Source organism: Petromyzon marinus, unplaced genomic scaffold (assembly GCF_048934315.1).
Source record: "Petromyzon marinus isolate PM22_M1 ecotype Great Lakes invasive population unplaced genomic scaffold, UKy_Petmar_22M1.pri1.0 PM_G_Scaffold_7, whole genome shotgun sequence".
Taxonomy (NCBI): domain Eukaryota; kingdom Metazoa; phylum Chordata; class Hyperoartia; order Petromyzontiformes; family Petromyzontidae; genus Petromyzon; species Petromyzon marinus.
In genome coordinates this window covers 5,636,969-5,662,348 of record NW_027423024.1, presented here as the reverse complement: position 1 = coordinate 5,662,348, position 25,380 = coordinate 5,636,969, and the positions used below count along the sequence as shown (strand labels likewise).

The 25,380-nt window shown below is 51.7% G+C and overlaps 2 protein-coding genes across 2 annotated transcripts in view; one reads left to right on the top strand and one right to left on the bottom strand.

Annotated features, from left to right (window-relative positions):
* Window positions 1–1,819, top strand: part of LOC142920236 (coxsackievirus and adenovirus receptor homolog) — a 45,686-nt gene extending 43,867 nt beyond the window's left edge. Inside the window, exon 5 of the mRNA XM_076062729.1 lies at window positions 279–1,819. Coding sequence (XP_075918844.1) covers window positions 279–293 — 15 coding nt within the window. The 3' untranslated portion in view covers window positions 294–1,819. The remainder of the gene's footprint in view (window positions 1–278) is intronic.
* A 5,396-nt stretch (window positions 1,820–7,215) lies between these two features.
* On the bottom strand, window positions 7,216–16,735 carry LOC142920235 (lysophosphatidic acid receptor 1-A-like). Its single transcript, XM_076062728.1, has 3 exons — window positions 16,617–16,735; window positions 9,273–10,045; window positions 7,216–8,318 (listed from the first exon to the last, which is right to left on the bottom strand). The coding sequence occupies exons 2-3, from the start codon at window positions 10,006–10,008 to the stop codon at window positions 7,972–7,974; spliced, it is 1,083 nt and encodes a 360-aa protein (XP_075918843.1). The 5' UTR covers window positions 10,009–10,045; window positions 16,617–16,735; the 3' UTR covers window positions 7,216–7,971.
* Window positions 16,736–25,380: the final 8,645 nt, after the last annotated feature.

Here is a 25,380-nt window from a genome sequence, read left to right as displayed (position 1 = left end):
TTAAATCGAAGCTAAATATTAATATCCCCTGCAGCTCTGAACAGATTCAGCACTGAGACTAACCCCCTGATACAAGTTACAAAATAACGTCTCGTAAAAACAAATATAGGCTCCACCCATAGCGCTCTCACGCGAACAAACAGATTCTGTTGAGGATTTGCATCGCGCCCCTTTCAAGGGCATGTGCCATGAGTATCGGTGTGTAAACCAACACGTGCACAAAGACGCGTCAGTGATGTCAATACGTCAAATGCCGTCGTGCCGTGTGCACGTTGCAGAGCTGGGTCTGCTGAGGCAGAACGTTTGGAGCAGAAGAGGAGGCGACCGTTTCACGGTGACGAGGACATTCGAGGTCGAGCCCTGACATCAACCTGCGACTGTGCGTCACCAACAGCCACAACAACAACCACCACCACCTGCACCACCACCTGCACCACCACAATGACCAGCAACGCCAAACTGACGAGCGGCAGCAGTATACCTACAACAACAACAACCGCCACCACCTGCACCACCACCACAATGACCAGCAACGCCAAACTGACGAGCGGCAGCAGTATACCAACAACAACAACAACCACCACCACCTGCACCACCACCACCACCACAATGACCAGCAACGCCAAACTGACCAGCGGCAGCAGTATACCAACAACAACAACAACCACCAACACCTGCACCACCACCACAATGACCAGCAACGCCAAACTGACCAGCGGCAGCAGTATACCAACAACAACAACAACCACCAACACCTGCACCACCACCACAATGACCAGCAACGCCAAACTGACGAGCGGCAGCAGTATATCAACAACAACAACCACCATTCGCCGCTAAGTGGCAGTGATGTCACGACGACGCTTGTGCCAGGCTGGGCTGTACAGTGAGGGAAAAAAAGTATTTGATCCCCTGCTGATTTTGTACGTTTGCCCACTGACAAAGAAATGATCAGTCTATCATTTTAATGGTAGGTTTATTTGAACAGTGAGAGACAGAATAACAACAAAATCCAGAAAAACGCATGTCAAAAATGTTATAAATTGATTTGCATTTTAATAAGGGAAATAAGTATTTGACCCCTCTGCAAACATGACTTAGTACTTGGTGACAAAACCCTTGTTGGCAATCGCAGAGGTCAGACGTTTCTTGTAGTTGGCCACCAGGTTTGCACACATCTCAGGAGGGATTTTGTCCCACTCCTTTTTGCAGATATTCTCCATGTCATTAAGGTTTTGAGGCTGATGTTTGGCAACTCGAACTTTCAGCTCCCTCCATAGATTTTCTATGGGATTAAGGTCTGGAGACTGGCTAGGCCACTCCCGGACCTTAATGTGTTTTCTTGGGGACTATGGTCCCAGCTGCCTTGAGATCATTGATAAGATCCTCCCGTGTAGTTCTGGGCTGATTCCTCACTGTTCTCATGGATCATTGCAACTCCACGAGGTGAGATCTTACATGGAGCCCCAGGCCGAGGGCGATTGACATTTATGTTGTGTTTCTTCCATTTGCGACTAATCGCACCAACTGTTGTCACCTCACCAAGCTGCTTGGCAATGGTCTTGTAGCCCATTCCAGCCTTGTGTAGGTCTACAATCTTGTCCCTGACATCCTTGGAGAGCGCTTTGGTCTTGGCCATGGTGGAGAGTTTGGAATCTGATTGATTGCTTCTGTGGACAGGTGTCTTTTATACAGGTAACAAGCTGAGATTCGGAGCACTCCCTTTAAGAGTGTGCTCCTAATCTCGTTACTGGTAACATTCATGGTGTGAGACGTATTCCCTAAGGATTTTTAAGACGGGGAGATATTTATATGGGGAGCTGGGGGGGGGGGGGGGGGGGGGGGGGCAATCGTGACGCTAGCACGTTGATGTTAGAGGTTTGATATATATTTGTGTGTACACTTATTTGTTAATGGTTTCATAATAATTAAATTGTTATTGGCAATTTGCAGTGTTAATATTGTTAAACTCACCTTTTGCCCGTCCAAGGACAGGTGTATTGCAGTAAATCTGAAACATTCAAGCGAAAGGCAGATCGCGGCGTCTTATTAATTGCATCAATTCGTGTGCAATTTGTGAGGCCGCGGTGACACAGACCTGTTTCACGTCAAGGTTATAATCCCTTGTTTATCGTGACGACCTTTTTACTTTGATGTCTCAACAACAGTGTTACGCAGATCGCGTGACGTGATGAGGGTTCTGCCTTTGTAGTGAGGGTTGTAAGTTGACGCTGAGGAGGGATGAGGCGTCTCCCCCCCCCCCCCCCCCCCCCATGTGGAGTGACTTCACCTGCTCGTGACTTTACCTATCCACGTGACTTTAATGAGAGACCCAACAAAGTCGTCGATGCCACCGTCGTCACCAAAGTTTTAAATCGACATTTATCGTCGGTATGTTTGGCTGCCACAATTGAGGCCTATATGCTTATTGGTTGCTTACAGTTCGGGATGAACTTTCATCTTAAGGCCTCGATCTGCTCGGCAATGTATCGTCACATTCCCGAACACAGCACGAGGTTGAGTTTCCTTACTGCGCCAACTAATCGCTCGGATGTGGACAAAGCAGTCGCAGGTGGTGACTATGACGAAGTAGCGTGATTTTTGAGAGCAATTCAATTGCAAGATTGATCTCCGATATGTGTGTGTGTGTGGGACCCGAGTTTATGTTTGAGTCTCTAAGGCAGGGGTGGGGAACGTTCGGCCCGTGGGCCGTATGAGGCCCGCAAAATCATTTGGGTCTGGCCCTGCCAAGGCAACCCCGGTCGGGACTCGAAATTAAATAAATCTAGGAGCAAACCTGGAAAAGCAGTTGCGAGTAGCAGCAACATCAATACCAACTAACATCATCACACGCCTCACCAAAGAGAAGCAGTTCCAGCCATAGCATTAGGGGCGAGTTAATAAAATGTTTGACCAAATATAACGGGCAAATTTGTAAGTGGATGATTTTGTATGGCCCGCGAATGATGTTATATAAATATCCAAATGGCCCTTGGCAGAAAAAAGGTTCCCCACCCCTGCTCTAAGGCTTCCAGTGATTTATTTTCAACCGACATTGCTTCAAGGAAGGCAAGAGGGCAGCTTTACAAGAGGCACTTAGCATAACAAGCTGCAACCATAACCTGCTATACCAGCTGGGTTGTGGCGAGTGTTGTCATGGTGTCATTGTGCATGGTACGATACCAGTTCTCGCTATTAGGTACGACGATTGTCGCGATATATGAACGTTCCGTCACGGGAGACTATCAGAAACCACAGACTCGGTATTCATATCCGTTATTAACCTATTAATGTTCGGTTTTGCACGACTGCTACAGACGTCAAAAAAACTTTACCATCAAAATATACGAAATGTATAAACACTTGAACACGTGGTAGTAGTAGGAAGCTTTTGCGACCAATTTTATCCATGAGGGGGTTTTTTGGGGGGGGTTAGATCACTTAAATATGTCGTTAAACCCGCCACCACCCGACAGCCAATGAGGAAGGTTTGTCACGTGAACAAGACGTGCCAATTCGTTACGAGTGCAGCACGACACCGGTTGTGTGTTGGGGAGCCAAATCTGGCTGTCGCCTGACGATGCCGGCTGTAATTACTGGTGAAACAGCGTCCTCAAATAGTAAATGTTATGGATTTACCCTCAAACACACCGGTGTGCTGTACTATTAAAGAATTGGCCACGTTCTAATTACCCTCAAACACACCGGTGTGCTTTACTAGTAAAGAATTGGCCACGTTCTAATTACCCTCAAACACACTGGTGTGCTGTACTAGTAAAGAATTGGCCACGTTCTAATCACACTCAAACACACCGGTGTGCTGTACTAGTAAAGAATTGGCCACGTTCTATTTACCCTCAAACACACCGGTGTGCTGTACTAGTGTTGAGGTGCAACTGACGACATGGTTCTTTAGTAGGAGCTGATGTCAAGGTTTATTAAGTGCTACTGCCGGTAACTTATTAAAGGCTTATGCCCAACAGGTAACAACCCTAACATCTCCCCAGGGGAAAGGGTACTGGGATGTCCCTAGCTCCACCCAGGCTATACGTGATCTCCCCCCCCAGCACCGACCGAGAGATCACCCAACTCGGTCAGCCGGGTGAAGTATCACACTCGCCTGGTGCTGATTCCCCCTACCCGGGATCCCGACTCCCCAACTCTCTCTGTTCCTGGCCCTTCGCGACGACCCCCTCTACGTCACGCGTTCCCCCTTATATATCCCCCGTAACTTCTGACGTCATCCCTTTTTACCCCCCCCCCCCCCGTGAAAAAAACCCAGCCGAACCGTCTGCAACAATTATGCGAGAGGAGTCCATTTGGCGGGAAGCCACCCTTACCAGAAACCCCAAGGACGCATGCGTATAGAGACAACCCCGGCTGCTAGCAGAACACAACACTAGGGCAGCACGGGATCAGAAAAGTCTGGACAGTCACCACCCGGCAACGTAAGTGGCGACAAGGCAGGGGATCGAAGTAGACGACTCCGCGGGCCGTCAGTGTATGCGCACGCCCCATGAGCGCGTGCCCGCCGCCGGCGGCCTGCTCCCCGTGTGGTGTCGGCCGCCTGAGGCGACGGTGCGCCGGCCAAAGCCGAGCCCGCCGGCACGTGGCCGAGCTAAGGTGTCACCGGCGGCACCACTGGCAGGGGCTCCGCTGGCGCCTCTAACGGCGGCCCACTGCTCCCTGTGGCGTCGGTGTCCGGACCGGGCGGTGGCCTGGAGGGAGGCAGGGTCGCCGCCGGGACACCCGCCGGACGGCCCGCTGTTGGCGGCGTCACTGTCGGTGGCTCTGCGGGCATACACAAGGGCAGGGCATCGCTCGCATTTCCACGACCCCCGCGGCCCGGCTCGTCGGACGCAGCAATCGCCGACCGCTCCAAAAATGGGGATGAATCAGGGAGCCCCGGCGGCACCACCCGCTTGAGCCGCGACGGGTGCACGGTCCAGTGACGACGGCCCCACCGGATGCGGACACATTGCGGACAGCGGACCTCCACGACCTCGACAGGGCCCTGCCATGGGCGATGTAATTTAGGAGACGTACCCACCGGCACTTGGGGGCAGTGCAGCCACGCCAACTGGCCCTTTTCCCACGGGCGGCCGACAGCCTGGTGTTTGGGCAGACGCTCGGAGGCCGCCTATCGGCTGGCCGAATTATCTAACGCCGCCAACCGCGCCTCGCGCAGCCGATCGAGCGCAATCCGCATCTGGATGGGAACAGGCTAACCCTTTTTGGCAGGCCCGAGGTCCAGTTGGATGTGCATCAGGGGTTCGGGTTCTCTTCCATACATGAGGTAAAATGGTGAGAACCCCGTCGAGGCATGAGGAGCTAACCTGTACGTGGCCAGCACCCCCAGGATGAACAGGTCCCAGTCCAATTCGGACGTGCTCACATGACACAGCATGGACGTGAGCGTGCGGTTTAATCGCTCTACCATCCCGTCGGACTGGGGGTGGTAGGGCGAGGTGTGGACCTTCTTCGTCCCAAGGAGGTCACAGACCTTCTTGAGCAAACGGGAAGAAAAATTCCGCCCCTGATCCGCCAAGAGCTGTTCTGGCGCCCCTTTGTCAAGGACGTACCCCTGAACAACGCCTCAGTGATGGACGAGGCCGATTGGTCCACCAGAGGCCACGCCATAGGCCAACGTGTGAGATACTCCACGCCCACCAAGAGGTACCTATGGCCCCGATGGGATGCAGGGAATGGCCCCAGAATGTCGAGTGCCACGAGCTCATTGACACGAGAAACCCGGATGGACTGCAGCGGCGCCCGATCCTGACCAACAGGGGCCTTCCTCCGCGCACAGTCGTGGCAACCTTTCAAAATCAGAGCCACATCATCCTCCACACCCGGCCAATAGTAATTCCGTTTAAGGGTCAACAAGGTCGTATGGTAGCCGAAGTGCATAAGTTTTTCATGAATAACCCGGGTCAATTTTCCTCGTAAGCCAATGGGCACCACCACACAATAGCATTCCAACTGGGCATCCCAACACATGAGGAGGCCGTCATGTACTACGATCACCGGGGCCGCCGACGGAACCGAGCTACGGGCCTTTGACCCAACCCGGCGTCGCAGCCTCAGCAGAGAGGAATCCTCCATCTGCAACTTGGACCATACCTCCCGGGGGAGTCCCAGGCCAAAATCAACAGGCAATGCAATGCCACACCCGGAGGGGGTGCCGCTTCGGGCCGATGCGACCAACTGGGCCGCAGTGTTCACTGGGGCCTTACAGCGGCTGGAACCCAGGGCACAAGCGCACCCGCTGTCCGGGGGCAGCCTGGAAAGGCCGTCCGCATTCCCATGCCGAGTCCCCTTCCTGTGGATGACATCGAAGGGGTACTCCTGGAGCGCCTCGAGCCAGCGGGACAGCTGACCCGAGGGCTGGTCAATTCACAGGGAATACTGCAGGGCTGCATGGTCAGTCCGGACGGTGAACCGGCGACCATACAAATACGGCCGGTACAGCTGGACAAAAAAAACAAAAGCCAGCAGCTCCCTCCTGGTGACGCAGTACCGCTGCTCAGTGGGAGACAATAGGCCACCACCTGTTCCACCCCATCGATCACCTGGGCCAAGACGGCTCCAATGCCCGTGTCACTGGCGTCGGTGTCGAGAAGGGTTTAGAGAAATCGGGATACCCCAAGGGCGGCGCATCCGCCAGGGCCGTGCGAAGCGCCACAAAGGCGTTTTCCTCCTCCATCCCCCAGCGAAATTTTGTACCTTTGGCCGAGAGGGCGTGCAGTGGCTTCGCAATAGTCGCAAAATCGCGAACGAAACCGACGATAGTATGATGCGAAGCCGGTTCCGGCGTCGCGCCAACAATGGCGGCCGGTTCCTGCATCGCAGCGACAATGGCGGCTGGATCCGGCGGCGCATAAAAAATGGCGCCCGATTGCCGCGGCACACCCGGCAGCGCGTTGGCGGGAATTATGGTTTTGGCAGGATTCGCGATGTCGGCGATCCCGCGGTTTTGGCAAAAATCACCGCCCGCCGAGTGTACGCGGTCCCCCACCTCTGCCAAAGCGACGGCGAGCTGCGCCATCGTGAGCTGCAGCGTCTCCAGCCTGGCCGCGATGGCGCACCACTCGTCCGACGGCGGCGCGGCAGCTCCCCCGACCGCCGCCTCTTCTGGCCCCGACTGGACCATCTCCACGGGGAACATCACCGGGCCCCCGGTCTCCGGGATCATCGCCAGCTCGCCGACGTCCTTGTCGCCCTGGTGCACCCTAGGCGTAGTCTTTCGTTTCGCGCCGGATCTAGGCATTGCGGCGCGGAACGAAACCACTTCTGGCACCAGTTGTTGAGGTGCAATTGACGACACGGACACGGTTCTTTAGTAGTGGCTGATACCAAGTTTTATTAAGGGCTACTGCCGGTAACTTATTAAAGGCTTACGCCCAACAGGTGACAACCCTAATTTCTCCCCAGGGGAAAGGGTACCGGGAGGCCCCTAGCTCCACCCAGGCTATACGTGATCTCCCCCCCCCCAGCACCAACCGAGGGATCACCCAACTCGGTCGGCCGGGTGAAGTAGCACACTCGCCTGGCGCTGATTCCCCCTAACCTGGATCCCAACTCCCCAACTCTCTCCGTTCCTGGCCCTTCGCGACAACCCCCTCTACATCACGGGTTCCCCCTTATATATCCCCCGTAACTTCTGACATCATCCCTTTTCACCCCCCTGAGTGACATGACGTCCTCCACTACTCCTCTACACTAGGAAAGAATTGGCAACGTCTATTTACCCTCAAACAAATCGGTGTGCTGTACTAGTAAAGAATTGGCCACGTCTATTTACTCTCAAACACATCGGTGTGCTGTACTAATAAAGAATTGGCCACGTTCTATTTACCCTCAAACGCACCGGTGTGCTGTACATTTATTTATTTATAAAAAATAATTTATGCAAACCGACACACCTGATGATGTCCGTTTGAGTTATGGTCGAAACGTCGTGAGAATTTTTTATTGTTTTATATATATTTTGTTAAACTGATTCATCTTCATCGCACTTGTGGTGGTCACGTGACTGATAGGCGTGACCAGGTTGTGATTCGCCGTGGACGTTGATTTATTGGAGACGTTGTCGGAGCCATTGGTGATGATGGCTTCTGCCTTTTGGCAGTACAGCATTCGCTGCAAAGTGGCGACAATCTCTTTGTCCCGAATCGAGTAGATGATGGGGTTCATGGCGGAGTTGAGCTCCGCTATGAGCAAGAAGTACTTATCAAAGGCCAGGACATTGCAGTCTGAGCAGAATGAATCCAGCAGCAGAATCACCAGGCCTGGCGTCCAGCACACGATGAAGGCTCCTGAGAGGCGACGGCACGAGACACACGAGTCAGGCATTTTGATAGCAACGTGTGGAACAAGATCAGCGTTGTTCCCTGAAACCCGTGGAAGGTCAAGGCACAACCCTGCAATGGCTTGCTCAATGACTGCTGCAAGGAGGGCCCCTCCACTAGAGGAGAACTGTGGAGAGGCCCTTTAGAGGCTTCTTTTCCCACCTGCTTTTCCACCGTTGGCCAGACGAGGAACCACACTTTACCTCGCTACACCCAGACCTGCCGATCGACAAACTGTGGCTAGACCCCTACGTACTGCCGGGTGGACAGAGGCGGTGGGGGGGGGAGATAAAAAAAAAACTTTGCCCCGTTGTTTCAACCGCTGTGCTAGAATAGTCGTCGTACGAATGATAATTCACAGGCCTTCGTCAATCCTCTGCGTACTTCAACCTAGCCGGTGCAGTTTGGTGAAACGACTGGGGAGGTGCCGCACCTGGTGCCGATAACGACTCGCCACCGTTAGCCGTGGTTCGAAATCGAACAGCAGTCGCTGGGTTCATAGCGCCAGTACGCTAACCACTGGGCCACTGTTTCCCCTAAAGCTGTTCGGCATGCGATATGAGCCATGAATGTTGCCCACAACCAAAATCACCCAGAGAACATTCACCAAATCCGATCAGAAGCTGAGCAGAGTGTTGAGCCAAGACGGTGCTTGGTTAGGCGACTGTCACGCACGTCAGATTGATGTAGCCTGCCCCGGAGGCTACATGGTGGCCAGTGCAACAATCTCCATTGTTGTGCTACACTTTCTATGCTCCCACGTCTATTTACCCCACCTTTACACAACCCACACTACAAAATGACTCCCTACACATGCACCGGATCGACACAAGGGGCTGTACACACGCACACACGCTCGAAGACGAATGTGAATCGTGTTGTCGAATATGAGCACCTGCTGCCCAGACCCACAACACTTACCCAACATGATGGTGACCGTTATGAGCAAGCTCATGGTGGCCTTTTTCCTCTGGGTGGACCTGGAGGTATTCTGCGGCACGGGTATCGTGTTCCTCCACACGTGCACGAAGATGTGACTGTAGAGTCCCACCATGATCAGGAATGTGGAGAGATTGGAGCCGGCCCAGAAGATGACGTAGCTGGTGCTGTACAGGGGCGCCATGGTGGAGCACGTGCTGATGTTGCAGATGCAGTTCCAGCCCATGCTGGGAATGGCACCGGTGATGATGGACACGAGCCAGATGATCGCAATGACGACCGCGACGCGCCGCTCGCTCATCCGCGAATGCATCTGCATCCGGAACACCGTGATGTGCCGCTCTATGGCTATGGCCAAGAGGCTGGCAACGGAGGCCGTGAGGCTCGTGTTGATCAGCCCCTGGCGTAGCATCCAGGTCGGCAGCGACAGCTTGTGAGTGTTGGGTCCCGTGTTGAACATCAGGTAGACATACGCCGCTCCCGCAAAGAAATCCGCCACGGCCAGGTTGGCCATGAGGAAGTAGATGGGGTGGTGGCGTTTCTTGTTGATGTATACGGCGAGCATGACGAGGACGTTGGCCAGCATGATGAAGAGGCACATGGTGATGCCGAGCACCATGACCAGCACGCTGGTGACAGACCACTCGTCGTACAGTGGCCTTTTGATGTTGTTGTAGAAGAAGGTGATTGTCTCATTGTGGTGGCAGCTGCCGTCCATCTCGTTCTCGCGTTTTGTTTCCCACGCCGACACCCACCTGCAAAGCGAAGATTCATTAAAGTTAAGAGAAACGTTACACTCTTGTCCCGAACCAAATGTTTTTAAATGGACCGATTTATATTAAAAAAAGGCGAATTGAGTATTGTTTTTTGCCGTGTAGTCAAGTTACAAGGTAATTTATGAGGCGGCTATATTGTGCTGTGATAGACGACTGTTGCCTGAAACATCGCCTGTTAGATGTTTTGTCCGTTTTTAAGGTCCACGGTGTTATTGTGACCCACTACAGCCTATACAGTATACAGTGTTTACACTACAGTATACACTACAGAATAATAGTATATATACATACTGTGTACACTACAGTATACACTACAGCCTATATATATACACGTGTACCAAGGCCGTGTGAGTCTGTGGGTCTCTGTGTGAGTGTGTGGGTCTATGTGTGAGTCTGTGGGGCTCTGTGAGTCTTTGTGTGAACCTGTGGATCCTTGTGTGAGTCGGTGGGTCTCTGTGTGAGTCTGTGGGTCTCTGTGTGAATGTGTGGGTCTCTTTGTGTGTGGGTCTCTGTACGAGTCTGTAGGTCTCTGTGTGAGTGTGTGATGTTTTTGTGTGAGTCTCCGGGTCTCTGTGTGAGTCTCTGTGTGAGTCTGTGGGTCTCTGTGTGAGTCTGTGGGTCTCTGTGTGAGTCTGTGGGTTCGTGTAAGTCTCTGTGTGAGTGTGCGGGTCTCTGTGTGAGTCTTTGTGTGAGTCTGTGGATCCATGTGTGCGTCTGTGGGTCTCTGTGTGAGTCTGTGGGTCTCTGTGTGAATGTGTGGGACTCTGTGTGTGTGGGTCTCTGTACGAGTGTGTTGGTCTCTGTGTGAGTGTGTGGTGTTTTTGTGTGAGTCTCCGGGTCTCTGTGTGAGTCTCTGTGTGAGTCTGTGGGTCTCTGTGTGAGTCTGTGGGTACTCTGTGTGAGTCTGTGGATCTCTATGTGAGTCTGTGGGTCTCTGTGTGAGTTTGTGGGTTCGTGTGAGTCTCTGTGTGAGTGTGCAAGTCTCTGTGTGAGTCTGTGGGTCTCTGTGTGAGCCTGTGGGTCTCTGTGTGAGTCTTTGGGTCTCTGTGTGAGTCTGTGGGTTCGTGTAAGTCTCTATGTGAGTGTGCGGGTCTCTGTTTGAGTCTGTGGATCCATGTGTGAGTCTGTGGGTATCTGTGTGAGTCTGTGGGTATCTGTGTGAATGTGTGGGTCTCTCTGTGTGTGGGTCTCTGTACGAGTCTGTAGGTCTCTGTGTGAGTGCGTGGTGTTTTTGTGTGAGTCTCCGGGTCTCTGTGTGAGTCTTTGGGTGTCTGTGTGAGTCTGTGGGTCTCTGTGTGAGTCTGTGGGTTTCTGTGTGAGTCTGTGGGTCTCTGTGTGAGGCTGTGGGTCTCTGTGTGAGTCTGTGGGTCTCTGTGTGAGTCTTTGGGTTATTGTGAGTCTGTGGGTCTCTGTGTGAGTCTGCGGGTCTCTGTGAGTCTGTGGGTCTCTGTGTGAGTCTGTAGATCCATGTATGAGTCTGTGGGTGTCTGTGTGAGTATGTGGGTCTATGTGTGAGTCTGTGGGTCTCTGTGTGAGTATCTGTGTGAGTCTGTGAATCCATGTTTGAGTCTGTGGGTGTCTGTGTGAGTCTGTGAATCCATGTTTGAGTCTGTGGGTGTCTGTGTGAGTCTGTGTGAGTGTGGGTCTCTGTGTGAGTCTGTGGGTCTTTGTGTGAGTCTGTGGGTCTCTGTGTGAGGCTGTGGGTCTCTGTGTGAGTCTGTGGGTCTCTGTGTGAGTCTGCGGGTTCTTGTGAGTCTGTGGGTCTCTGTGTGAGTCTGTGGGTTCGTGTGAGTCTCTGTGTGAGTGTGTGGGTCTCTGTGTGAGTCTGTGGGTCTCTGTGTGAGTCTGTGGGTTCGTGTGAGTCTCTATGTGAGTGTGTGGTTCTCTGTGTGCGTCTGTGGGTCTCTGTGTGAGTCTGTAGATTCATGTTTGAGGCTGTGGGTCTCTGTGGAAGTCTGTGGGTCTCTGTGTGAGTCGGTGGGTCTCTGTGTGAGTGTGTGGGTCTATTTGTGAGTCTGTGGGTCTCTGTGAGAGTCTCTGTGTGAGTCTGTGGATCCATGTGTGAGTCAGTGGGTGTCTGTGTGAGTCTGTGTGAGTCTGTGGGTCTCTGTGTGAGTCTCCGGGTCTCTGTGTGAGTCTGTGGGTCTCTGTGTGAGTCTGTGGGTTCGTGTGAGTCTCCGGGTCTCTGTGTGAGTCTGTGGGTCTCTGTGCGTCTCTGTGTGAGTCTGTGGGTCTATGTGTGAGTCTATGGGTCTCTGTGTGAGTGAGTCTGTGGGTCTTTGTGTGAGTCCATGGGTCTCTGTGTGAGTATGTGGGTCTCTGTGTGAGTCTCCGGGTCTCTGTGTGAGTCTGTGGGTCTCTGTGCGTCTCTGTGTGAGTCTGTGGGTCTATGTGTGAGTCTGTGGGTCTCTGTGTGAGTGAGTCTGTGGGTCTCTGTGTGAGTCCATGGGTCTCTGTGTGAGTGTGTGGGTCTCTGTGTGAGTCTCCGGGTCTCTGTGTGAGTCTCTGTGCGTCTCTGTGTGAGTCCGTGGGTCTTTGTGTGAGTGTGTGAGTGCATACTCTTTGGTTCTATTGGGTAAAGTCACGTAGGTGAAAATAAAATAACAAAAAATCACGACGTTTCGGCCACAACACAAGCGGCCTTCATCAGGTGAAGGGACGAGACTGTCTGGAGGACAGCGCTGGAGTGAGAGAAGCCACGCTTAGATCACGACCTTTAAGCTGTGTGAGAAGAAAAACACAAAGTGCCTTGACAAAGGAATTAGCATATAATTACCATTGAAATGGCTCATTGAAATAGCTAAGTTAAAGTATACACATCGGCAGAGGTACCCCTTGACAAAGGAATTAGCATAGAATTTAGCATTGAAATAACTGAGTGATTAGCTTGTAACTGGTCACAGAAATAGCTATGTTAAAGTCAGAGCATATACATTCACCGAGGCACCTAGTACTCATCAAACAGGAGAATTTAGCGAAACACAACCACGCTCAGACAGCGGACCTTTAAACTGTGTGCGAGCAAACAAGGTGTTCTGACGAAGAAATTAGCATAAAAATTAGCATTTGATTGGCGGATTTTAGGAAAGAGGTGGTGTACGTGCCGGTGGACTTGCCGTTTGGCGCGGGGGGGGGGGGGGAGTTTACCTATTGATGGTATACAAGCACGCACACACACACGTGGGTCGGTAGTGGGGGTGGGTAGGTGGGTCGGTGGTGGGGTTGGGTAGGTGGGTGGGTGGTGGGGGTGGGTGGGGGGGCCACTCCGCCTACCGCGTACTTCATAGACGCCACGCACTCACACACGCTGACCAACCCACCCACCCCCACCCACCACCACGACCACCTAACCACAACCAACCCACCTACCCACCACCTACCCATCTACCCACCCCCACCACCCACCCACCTACCCACCCCCACCACCTACCCACCCACCCTCACCACCGACCCACTACACAGCACCCACCCACCTACCCACCCCCACCACCGACGCACCCTCACCACCTACCCACCCACCCCCACCACCAACCCACTACACAGCACCCACCCACCTACCCACCCCCACCACCAACGCACCCCCACCACCTACCCACCCACCCCCACAACCGACCCACCTACCCACCCCCACCACCCACCCACCTACCCACCCCACTACCGACCCACCTACCCACCCCCCACCACCTAACCACCCACCTAACCCACCCACACCACCTACCCACCCCCACCACCGACCCACCACCGACCCACCCCCACCACCGACCCACCTACCCACCCACCTACCCACCTACCTACCCACCCACCTACCCACCTACCACCCCCACCACCCACCCACCTACCCACCCATCTACCCACCCCCACCACCTACCCACCCCACCACCTACTCACCCCCACCCACCCACCTACCCACCCATCTACCCACCCCCACCACCTACCCACCCCACCACCTACTCACCCCCACCACCCACCCACCTACCCACCTACCCACCCCCACCACACACCCACCACCTACCCACCCCACCACCCACCCACCTACCCACCCCCACCACCTACCCACCCACCTACCCACCCCCACCACCCACCCACCTACCCACCCCCACCACCTACCCACCCCCACCACCTACCCACCCCCACCAGGCTGACCCCCCCATAGTCTTCGCTGTTACAAACTGCTTCACCACGCTGTCGCTAAACAACGCGCACTGTTACTTAAGAGGCTGTACAAAGCTACAACACCGTGCTGCTTTGTACACCACGCAGCCCCGAAACACCGCGCACTCAGAGAGGCTGACCACCCGAGTCCTCGCGATGCAGAGTCTCACGATCTGTATGTAGACTGCAGGAGGAGGAATCCGAGGAGCTATGAAGCTCTTTTCCACACACGTCCAGTAGGGGGGTCACAGGGGTCAGTAAGCGACTACAAACTTCAGCAAACTGATAACCGTGCTCTTACCAAAAGGCTCCACAAACGCCGCGCACTCGCTAATCGCACTCGCCCGATTAATTATTTTTTATTGCCCAGAGCATCATCCTCTGCATAGACGAAGCACACCTCTCACCCCTCCCCCAAACGCTCCCGAAACAACACGAAAATTCCCACTTGCCGCCATCAGCTCTGGAATTCCCTCCCGTCCCCTCTTCTCCTCATCCCCACAAGTTCTTGATGACAACGACCTCGGCTCAATTCAAGACACATCGAACCCTAACTACATTCTAACTACATTTTGACATTTGCCGTTAGTTGCTGACCGCTCGTTTGACTTTTGTGCCTATGCTCAGCAACTGTTTAACAACAAAGTACCCGAAACTAACTCCTACGTATACACACACGTGTACACACACGCGTGTACACACACGTATACACACACACAGGTGTACACACACACGTGTGTACACACACACACGTGTACACACACGCACGCATGTACACACACACACACGTGTACACACACGTGTGTACACACACGTGTACACACACAGGTGTACACACACGTGTAAACATACACGCGTGTACACACACACGCGTGTACACACACACGTGTACACGCACACACGTAGACACACACACGTAGACACACACACATAGACACACAACAACCGCCATTCGCCACTAAGTGGCGGTGACGTCACCACGACGCTTGTGCCAGGCCATGTGCACCTTGAGGCTGCAGTCACGGGAAGTGGGAAGGACGTCTTGGACGAGTGTGATCCTTCTACAGATGTCTCTGCATTTTTCGAAGCGATTTTTTTCTTCGGATATCTCGGGATTTTGTTTGACTCTCCAGATTTCTCAGGAGTTTCGCAGACTGTATCCAAGACATTTCAGATATAGTCTCTAGATTTACCAATATTTTTTTTTACAAAGCTCTCCGATTTTCTGCAGATTTCTCTTTGCCGTACTATCTCCAGATTTCTCGATTAACAAACAAAAAAATATTCTCAAGAATTGCCAGTTACTTTTGCATCCAGATTTCACAGATTTTCGAAAGTTAATCCACAGCTGAAAAAAAACATGTAGCAGGAACGCTTAGTAAACGTCACAACGTTTATGCTCTCGTGGGGGCTGACGCCCCGCTCCCCGTGAGAGGGCGGGATGCCCCCCCCCCCCCCCCCAGCTGCTAAGCCCTTGTGTCAACACGGCGACCGCCCTCGAGTGGTTATTTATTAACTCGCTGGCAGCTGCAGAAACTCCGCAGCTGTACGGATACTCATTAGTTTGCGCTCTCGGGATAACCACCTAGTTTCAGTTTCATTTATTTGGTGTATAGCCCTGTGAGCCATTCGGCTCTTGAATCGGGTGCAACCGCAACAAACAAAAACGCGAACAAGAAAACATCTTAAAGTGACTTTGTGACTTTGTGGAAACAGAAAATCCAGGAAAAAATCCTGAAAAAGCACCGTACACCAACGCTGTGTGCAAAAATCCCATCAGTCTAACTCCGTACTACAACAAACATGGCCAAACCAAACCCACTAATTTATATCACCCACACACGGCAGTGTGCCAATCGCTGTTCCACCACTCTTCACACACACACACGCACAACGCGTCGACCATCAATCTTGTACCAAGGTTTTATTCCCGGCGTGAATAGTGAACCCCTGTTTATGCCCCCCCCCCCCCCAGCGAACACTCCACGGATCTCGCCTAGCCTCTTATTTCCCACCCTTCGCGATGTGCGACTATTCTCAGGCTAGGGCTAACGGCTAACAGGGCTGAATTGAAGCAATTGGCAGGACCCCGGGGGTCTCATCACTGCCCCGGGGTGGGAAAAACCGCGTAGCGACACGAGTCTTGCCTTACCGACAGCAAAACTAGTGGTCAATCAATTGGCCTCGTTGAGAGCTACTCGGGGAACTAAGTTTCGTAAAAAGTTGAAAAATTACATAAACACGTTAAATTCACTGCGGGCGCAGGCTCGCCTTGGCATAGAAGCTGAGGATCGATGGCTAACCGGAGGGCGGACTGAAAAATAATAAATATTGACCTGATTTTTTCGGGACCCCGGGGTCACGCCAAATGAAATTGACCAACTGAACGATCACTCACCTCGCACGGTGGAAGTTGGGGAGGACGCTGGGCAGCGAAGACTCTGCCTGGGCAATGGTTCGCAGCTGCACCCAACGGGCGTCAGGCGGACGCTGAGGGCGGCTGGGATTCAGGGCGGCTCCAGGTGAACTCTGAATTCGATTTGCTCTCTCCCTCCCCTCTTATCTTCTCAAAGCCTGTTAATCCCCGGGTGACATGATGTCATCTTGCACGTCCAATCGAGTTCTTTTTACGTGTCCCACCCATCACTACCTCTTCCTACCAACCCCCCAGTTGCTAAACCTCGATCCTCCACTCTGCTCACAGACATACACACATTCTTTGTGCTTTCAAGAAACAATACCAAGATCCCTCGTGTAGCCTGCAACAGACTGCCGGGGCAAGTGCTGTTAGAGAGCACCTATGAAGGTCGGTACGGCACACGAGCCGGTTGGGTGGCCAACACCACGCCCGGCCGCCTTTGTCTCCCCAGTGGTGATGTTTACGACACACCGCACAAGGTACTCATTTGAGGCTGAGTCTATCTAAGGGAGGACCCAGGATCGGTGCAGATAATTCGTCACTGATGTTGGCGGAATCGAACTCCGGTTGCCTGGGATCGTGGCTAAGTGCGCTAACCACTGCGCCATCACTCCCCCACATGTAAATAGACAGAGGTCCCCCGTGTAACATGTAACAGACTGTAGGGGCAAATGCTGTTAGCGAGTAGCAGCAGCAATGTCTATGAAGGAGACAAAGATCCCCCGTGTAGCCTGTAACAGACTGTGGGGGCAAGTGCTGTTAGCGAGAAGCACCTATGAAGGTCGGAACGGCACACGAGGGGGGGGGGGGTACGTGGACAGCCTTTGTTTCACACGCACACACACACCACCACTCTGTAACGTTTGCCGGTTTGAACATTTGGCTCCGCTTTTAATGCTCCTATTATTCTTCACAGAGTCTTTGAAGAAGAGCACACGCGTGTGTGGGTGTCTGTGCGTGTGGGTGTCTGTGTGTGCCCTGTGTGTGTGTGTGCGTGTGTGTCTGTGTGTGGGGAGCGATAGTGTAGCGGTTAGCGCGCTGCGCTATGAACCTGGCGACCCGGGTTCGATTCCCGCTCACGGCCAACACCAGTGACGATTATCTGAACCGGTCCCGGGCCTCCCCTAGGTCGACTCAGCCTCAAATGAGTACCTGGTGTGGGAGACAAAGACGGTCGTGCGTGGTGCTGGCCACCCACCCCCTCGTGTACCGTTCCGGCCTTCATAGGTGCTCGCTAACAGCACTTGCCCCTACAGTCTGTTACAGGCTATATGGGGGATCTTTGTCTTTGTCTGTGTGTGTGTGTGGGGGGCCTTAGAAGAGCCACACCCTGTTGTTTGGCAGTCTGCTGCCCTGAGTAGAGAACTGTCCACCCCTCATGGTGGCAGGAGCCAGAACCGGTCCACCGGACCTCCTGAATGCAACAGAGATCCAGGCGGTACCGGTTCAGCTCCCGACAGAGGAGTGGCAGCTCTTCTCCGCAGTGAGTGTTCGAACATTCCACGTGGCCATCCATAGTGGCTTTTCCTTGTTTCTGGAGGAGCCCCGAGGATAGAGATTCAATCTCCTGGCTCTGCCAATTGGGGTTTGGCCAGGAGATGTCATAGACGCCTGTCCCCCCAGGGCCTCCGGCACAAGCTTATTAGTAACATATTTCAGTTTAACTCGTGGTTTAGTGGTAATTAATTGAAGGTGGAGGGGTTACCAGCCCCTCGCACCCGTCCAGAGCCCCCATTTAGCCACTGTGCTGGACACAGACGCCATGAGGGGAGGAGCCAATCGGAATTGGCCCTCCCCCCCCACAGCACTGTCCACGACAGAGTTGCCCGTCCGGCACCGCGAGGAGATAGGGGGCGTGGGAGCGTGGCGGTGAGGTGTGGGAAGCCGTAAGCCCAAGGCTACTTTGGGCTCACCTTCCCATCAACCTTAGGTGAGGAGTGGTGGTCGTGGTTAATTATGCCCCCACCGAAGACGAACATCCGTGGAGGGATGCAGGCAAAGCCGATGAGTCAGATGCCTTCTATGACCTCCTGTCACAGGTGCTGGCTAAAGCGGCACCTCGGGATAGAGTCATTATGTTGGGTGACTTCAATGCCCGAGTTGGCCATGATGCTGGCACCTGGGCTGGAGTGATTGGAGGGCATGGGCCAGATAAGCTCAATAATAATGGTAGGAGGCTGCTAGATTTTTGTGCAGCCCATGGGCTTGTAATTACCAACACGCTGTTCCGGCATCGGCGCATCCACACAACGTCATGGATGCATGCCGGGTCCAAGCAAGAACATCTGCTGGACTACATAGTGACGGACCAGCGGATGCGAGCCCATGTCCTTGACACCAGGACCGACCGTGGAGCTGATCTGCCCTCTGACCATCGATTAGTCATCTGTCAGATGCGCCTACCATTCTTCCACTCCGGTGGTGGGTGTACACCCAGGACCCCATTCCAACCTAAAGTGGTCTGGTCTCAGTTATCTGATGAAAGTTGCAAGCGAGAATTTCATCATCGCGTGTGGCTGGGATTGGCATTGTCCCCGAGTCTTCCTGATGTCGAGGGTAAATGGGCGACGTTTAGGACTGTGACTCATGCAGCTGCAATGGCTGCTTTGGGTACGCGTTCCAGACCTCCCAAGAGACCCTGGCTGACAGAGGAGGTGTTCAGGATGGTTGAGAAACAGCGACAAGCCCACTGTTATTGGCAACAGAATTCCACGTCCCTCGGAGGTTCGGAGAGCCGTGAGGCGCTGCAAGGATGGGTGGTGGTCGCGGGTTGCTGAGGAGATGAAGTCTGCCTCAGTGGCCCGCGATCACAAATCTCTATTTAACTCCATCAAAAAAGTAACCTGCAGGGCCACACCTATTACCATCATTAGGGGAAAAAACGGTGATCCAATCTCCGACCCCCAGGAACAGGTTTGTAGATTTTCTGAGCATTTCTGTGAGGTCCTGGGGGAGGGAAAATGTGGGGGCTACCGTCCCCCGCCATCACTGAATTGTCGGGGCCGTTGCCCACCGACTCCCCCGTTCCACTCATACCGCTACCCCCCGGCTGCTCTGTCAGGTCCAGACTACCGACCCCTAATGCCTCGCCCCCCTGTACCTCTGCCTGGGATGTCGACCGCGTTTGCGTAGCTTAATTAGCGGCTCGTACGCTTTACGCTCGCGATGCGCTACCCTGTTGAACGGCGGCGTGTCGCGGTGAGCGCGCTCGCAAAGTAGAACCCTGTCCTGCACGGGAATAAACAAGCGCGGCGCGCCCCCATGGGATTCCCTCCCACCCACGCTCCACGCACTTAAGCAAAAACAAACACGCCTCGATTACTTTGCTCCGATTTAACGGGCTGTTTACACAGCTGCGTATTCGCGCACGCCAGGAGCTTAATTCGCTATTAGACAATCGCTCGAGTGCGCGCCCGCCACCCCGCCACCCCGTTACACAGGCGCGCGAGCGTAAAGCGCTACTGTAGGCTATTGCGCAGGTACGCGAGCGCTGGGCACCACCGAAGATATTCGTGTAGGTACGCGCGCGCTGAACGATACTGTAAACGATCGTACAGGTACCGGCACTAAGCACGTTCTACTCCCTTATTCGCTGCAAACAGCCGCGTATGCGCGCGAACACAAAACACTCTGTACACATCTTCTTTGGTTCTTTCGGTAAAGTCACGTAGAATGAGAATAAAATAATAAATTGATCAAATAAAATAACACAATAATATTCTCACGACGTTTCGGCCACAACACAAGCGGCCTTCATCAGGTGAAGGGGGCGAGACTGTCTGGCAGGACAGCGCTGGAGGCTCCAGCGCTGTCCTGGAGGCTCCAGCGCTGTCCTGCCAGACAGTCTCGCCCCCTTCACCTGATGAAGGCCGCTTGTGTTGTGGCCGAAACGTCGTGAGAATATTATTGTGTTATTTTATTTGATCAATTTATTATTTTATTCTCATTCTACGTGACTTTACCGAAAGAACCAAAGAAGATGAATCATTGCAGTCACGAAAGCTTTAAATCGAAACTCTGTACACACTCGTACCGGTATGCGAACACCAAACACTCCGTCTCCCTCCTCGCACTCACAGTGACCACGACACAGCTTTATCCTATTAGTGGTTTTATTCCCCACGAGTATCAAACTAGACTGTGTGTGTCAGTACGGACCAGCAGGACACGTCTAACCTATCTCGCTACTGCCTGATACTTAATGGACCTGTCTGCCCTCTATTTTCTCTCCGAATTTCGTTCCTTTGTCTTACCTCTCTCCCTCGTACTTACGGTCCGACCTCGCAGCGATGGAGGTCGCGGATTGATGATGCTGTAAACAGAATCTGGCTGTTCTCTGTCTCACGGACGTGTGAGTAACAGTCAGGTGACAGCTCCTCGATCCCTCCCTCCTGTTGATCTCCAGTCAAATAAAATAAATGGCCCCGTGCTTGCCCAAAGCGTCCCTTTTTATGCTCCTTTCAAAGCCCTCGCACCACCCGTCCGCGGTGCATCACGGGTCAGGCCGTTAATCCGCGGTGCATCACGGGTCAGGCCGTTAATCCGCAGTGCATCATTGGTAGGGTCGTTAATCCGTGGTGCATCATGGGTAGAGACGCTAGCCCGCGGTGCACCATGGGTAGAGACGCTAACCCACACTGCCCTGGTCCCCACCTGTCTGCTGGTCCGTGTGTGTCCTGGGCATCTCCTCAATGCGGTTCTCAGCGAGTTCTCCGTGGTCATTAAATTCTAAGTTAAGCCACGGTGCCGCAGTGCCAGTTGGCCTGGGGGGGGGGGGGGGGGTGGCGGGGGAAGTGCTGTGATGGGAGCCGGGTGGCTTCTCGGTCGCAGCAGCACAGCGACGGCCCCGGTTTCGACGGAGCGGCTTCGCTGTTGTGGCACCACACACTCTCATCCCCACAGTCCACAGTTGTAATGCGAGCTTGTGATCTTTGCAGGTCTTTCTCCGGCTCAGACCACCTTGCCTTGCACATGAAGAGTGTTGTACGTGTAGAGGCGTTACGGGAGGGTGACACGCGGTTGTGTAACGGTGGCCACAAACACGTGTAGAGGTGTTACGGGAGGGTGACACGCGGTTGTGTGACGGTGGCCACAAACACGTCCACTACGGCCACCAGCCTGGGGGACTGTGGGGACGCTGTGATCACTCCCAGCCCCACCCCTCAGTGAGCGACAGTATAAAAGGTGGGACCCGGGGAACTGAGGTTTAGTTCGACTCAAGCAAGATGAAGAGCCAGTAAAGAACGAAGATCGACTAGCCAGACCCTGGAACTCCTTTGGCCCGCTGCCCTTCTGAGGGCCGGGCAAGGCAAGCCAGGGTGTGACCCCAGAGCCAAGAGGGCCGATGTCCTTCTGAGGGCCGGACTCGTGTGGCTGGTGGTCGGGACCTGCACCGAAGCTGGGCCAGGTCAGACAGCCTCCCGGGAGAGGACCAGGATAGAGGGAACCAGGGAGCTAGCGTGGGCTAAGGCTCGGGTAAATAAAAAAATGACAATGATGTAACTGCAGATACAGATAAAAGAGGCTGTGAAAAAAGAACCACATTTGTACATTACAAGTTACGTGCCTAAAGTCGTGTTCTAGGATGGACCACCGGAGTGGGCTTGAGAAAGACACTCACACCGCTTTCAGGGATGGTCAAGGCTGCTGATGGAATGGTAGCCAAAGCAGAAATGACTCCCTCAAGGATTATCACCATGGACGTGGAGTAATGTGAAACGATAACGCGCAGGCATGAGATGGATGGTATTAGCACCATCGAAAGACCATGTGGAATTGTATTAGCGTGGGAATGCTTTCATTCAGCAGTGGATATTTCTGAGCTGATGGTCTCATACTTGTTAATATTGCTCTGATATGAAGTGCATGAATATGCACATATAAAACAGTCTGCCTCAGCAGCAGGCCATGCTTCCCCACCTGATGATGGACGCTTGTGTTGCGCCCGAAACGTCGTGATTTATTTGATTTTACACCTACTACGTGACTTTACCGAAATAACCAAAGAGTATGGCTCCCATAGACTTCAATGTTAAAGTCTCCCATAGACTTCAATGCTAAATTCTCCCATAGACTTCAATGTTAAAGTCTCCCATTGACTTCAATGTTAAAGTCTCCCATTGACTTCAATGTTAAAGTCTCCCATAGACTTCAATGTTAAAGTCTCCCATAGGCTTCAATGTTAAAGTCTCCCATAGACTTCAATGTTAAAGGCTCCCATAGACTTCAATGTTAAAGTCTCCCATAGACTTCAATGTTAAAGTCTCCCCAAAGACTTCGAAGCTAAAGTCTCCCATAGACTTCAATGTTAAAGTCTCCCATAGACTTCAATGTTAAAGTCTCCCATAGACTTCAATGTTAAAGTCTCCCATAGACTTCAATGTTAAAGTCTCCCATAGACTTCAATGTTAAAGTCTCCCATAGACTTAAATGTTAAAGTCTCCCATAGACTTCAATGCTAAAGTCTCCCATAGACTTCAATGTTAAAGTCTCCCATAGACTTCAATGTTAAAGTCTCCCATAGACTTCAATGTTAAAGTCTCCCATAGACTTCAATGATAAAGTCTCCCATAGACTTCAATGTTAAAGTCTCCCATAGACTTCAATGTTAAAGTCTCCCATAGACTTCAATGTTAAAGTCTCCCATAGACTTCGATGCTAAAGTCTCCCATAGACTTCAATGTTAAAGTCTCCCATAGACTTCAATGTTAAAGTCTCCCATAGACTTCAATGTTAAAGTCTCCCATAGACTTCAATGTTAAAGTCTCCCATAGACTTCAATGCTAAAGTCTCCCATAGACTTCAATGTTAAAGTCTCCCATAGACTTCAATGTTAAAGTCTCCCATAGACTTCAAAGAATATGGACACAGTAACCAACCTTATTTATTCACTCTAAGCTCTGCGCAGTTTTAATGAAGGTTATACCTGATTGTAAATCAAATGCGACATCATTTAATTTCAAAGGCACAAACCAATAATGCTAATAAAACACAATGCGGGAATATAGATGAGTTCAAAATGAAAATGTGTTTTTTCTTTGCAAGCTAACTGTATGAAAAATTATATCTGTTGAAGAAATAAATTACTTACTCAAAGGATTAAATCACCTTCCATTACTCAATGTGCATCTCAGATTACTGTTTCTGTGACTAAAGACAATGCAAGTATAATCATTGCTGAGATTTGTTGCCAAGATTTGTTCCACTTGCTTGTGTACAGTATATATATATTACTTTCACGTTACTGTTTAAATAGAAGGAAGACGTCGTAATGACCCAACGCCACCTATTTCACGGCGTGACTCCACAGGTGAGCCAGGTGATAGGTTTAAGGCTTCTCGACGATTGCCTTGACCTTTGCTAAGATTAGCCAAATAAGTGGATTCTTTACTCATCCATCCCTCGAAGTTGGCTGTATCACTTGGGGTAGCTAATACCCACATTAGAATGAGCCAGCACCGTTTTTAATGACAGACAGTAAAATGGAATGATGGATTGATCCATTGATATCAATATCGATTTCGCATTTAATTAAGCATGCATTGAATCGAATATGAAAACAATCGATTATTTTTATCTGAATGTTTATGCAATGGGCCCAAATTCACTACAATGTTATAAAAAACGGATAGATGATTTTATTTAAATTGCGGCAATTCATCTAATCACGAGGTGCAACTAGTGACATCATTGTTACACCTACATCAGAGAGCCACCTTGCATTTTTTGTTTCACTTAATTTGGATTCGACCAACTCTGAGAGTGAGATATAAGTAGCACATGTCAGATGACTGACACGCATTGAACTGCTCTAATGGAGCACAGGAATGTGCTGGTTAAGTGTGACCTCTTGAAGAGATGCCAGAAGATATTCTCGTGGTGTTTCTTGTGGCATCTTTACTAATTGAGACATCGATCTGCTGCCAGTAGGAATTTCCCTGCCTTGTGTATTGGCTTCGATATTACAATTCGGAACATAAATAGTTAAGCATTCAGAAAAATAGTAAAATAAAAAAATACAACTGCACATTAAACATGTGCTCAGACACATTTGGCCAATCAGGGTGGAGTCTAAGGTGAAACTGGCTGTTTGCTACTGGAAAATTGATTAAGTAACTGTACTCTTTGTTTTACTGTAACCATCTCTGCGTAAAAACAAATTGCATTGTCTAAGGGTATCAGCTTTCCCTGTTCCTTGGCTGTTTGCTCAAAATGTCACGGTTAGATCCGTGTTGAAACAAATAAGAGACACTGACCTTCAAAATGTCATGGTTAGATTCGTGTTTAAACAAATAAGAGACACTGATCTTCGAAATGTCACGGTTAGATCTGTGTTTAAACAAATAAGAGACACAGATCTACAAAATGTCACGGTTAGATCCGTGTTTAAACAAATAAGAGACACAGATCTTCAAAATGTCACGGTTAGATCCGTGTTTAAACAAATAAGAGACACTGACCTTCAAAATGTCACGGTTAGATCCGTGTTTAAACAAATAAGAGACACTGACCTTCAAAATGTCACGGTTAGATCCGTGTTTAAACAAATAAGAGACACTGACCTTCAAAATGTCACGGTTAGATTCGTGTTTAAACAAATAAGAGACACAGATCTTCAAAATGTCACGGTTAGATCCGTGTTTAAACAAATAAGAGACATTGACCTTCAAAATGTCACGGTTAGATCCGTGTTTAAACAAATAAGAGACACTGACCTTCAAAATGTCACGGTTAGATCCGTGTT

Excerpts from the sequence above, each read along its gene's own strand:
- LOC142920235 (XM_076062728.1), bottom strand. The coding sequence starts at position 10,008 with ATGGACGGCAGCTGCCACCACAATGAGACAATCACCTTCTTCTACAAC. Across the intron at positions 8,319-9,272 it reads AACGGTCACCATCATGTTGG|GAGCCTTCATCGTGTGCTGG; the intron begins GTAAGTGTTGTG and ends GTCGCCTCTCAG.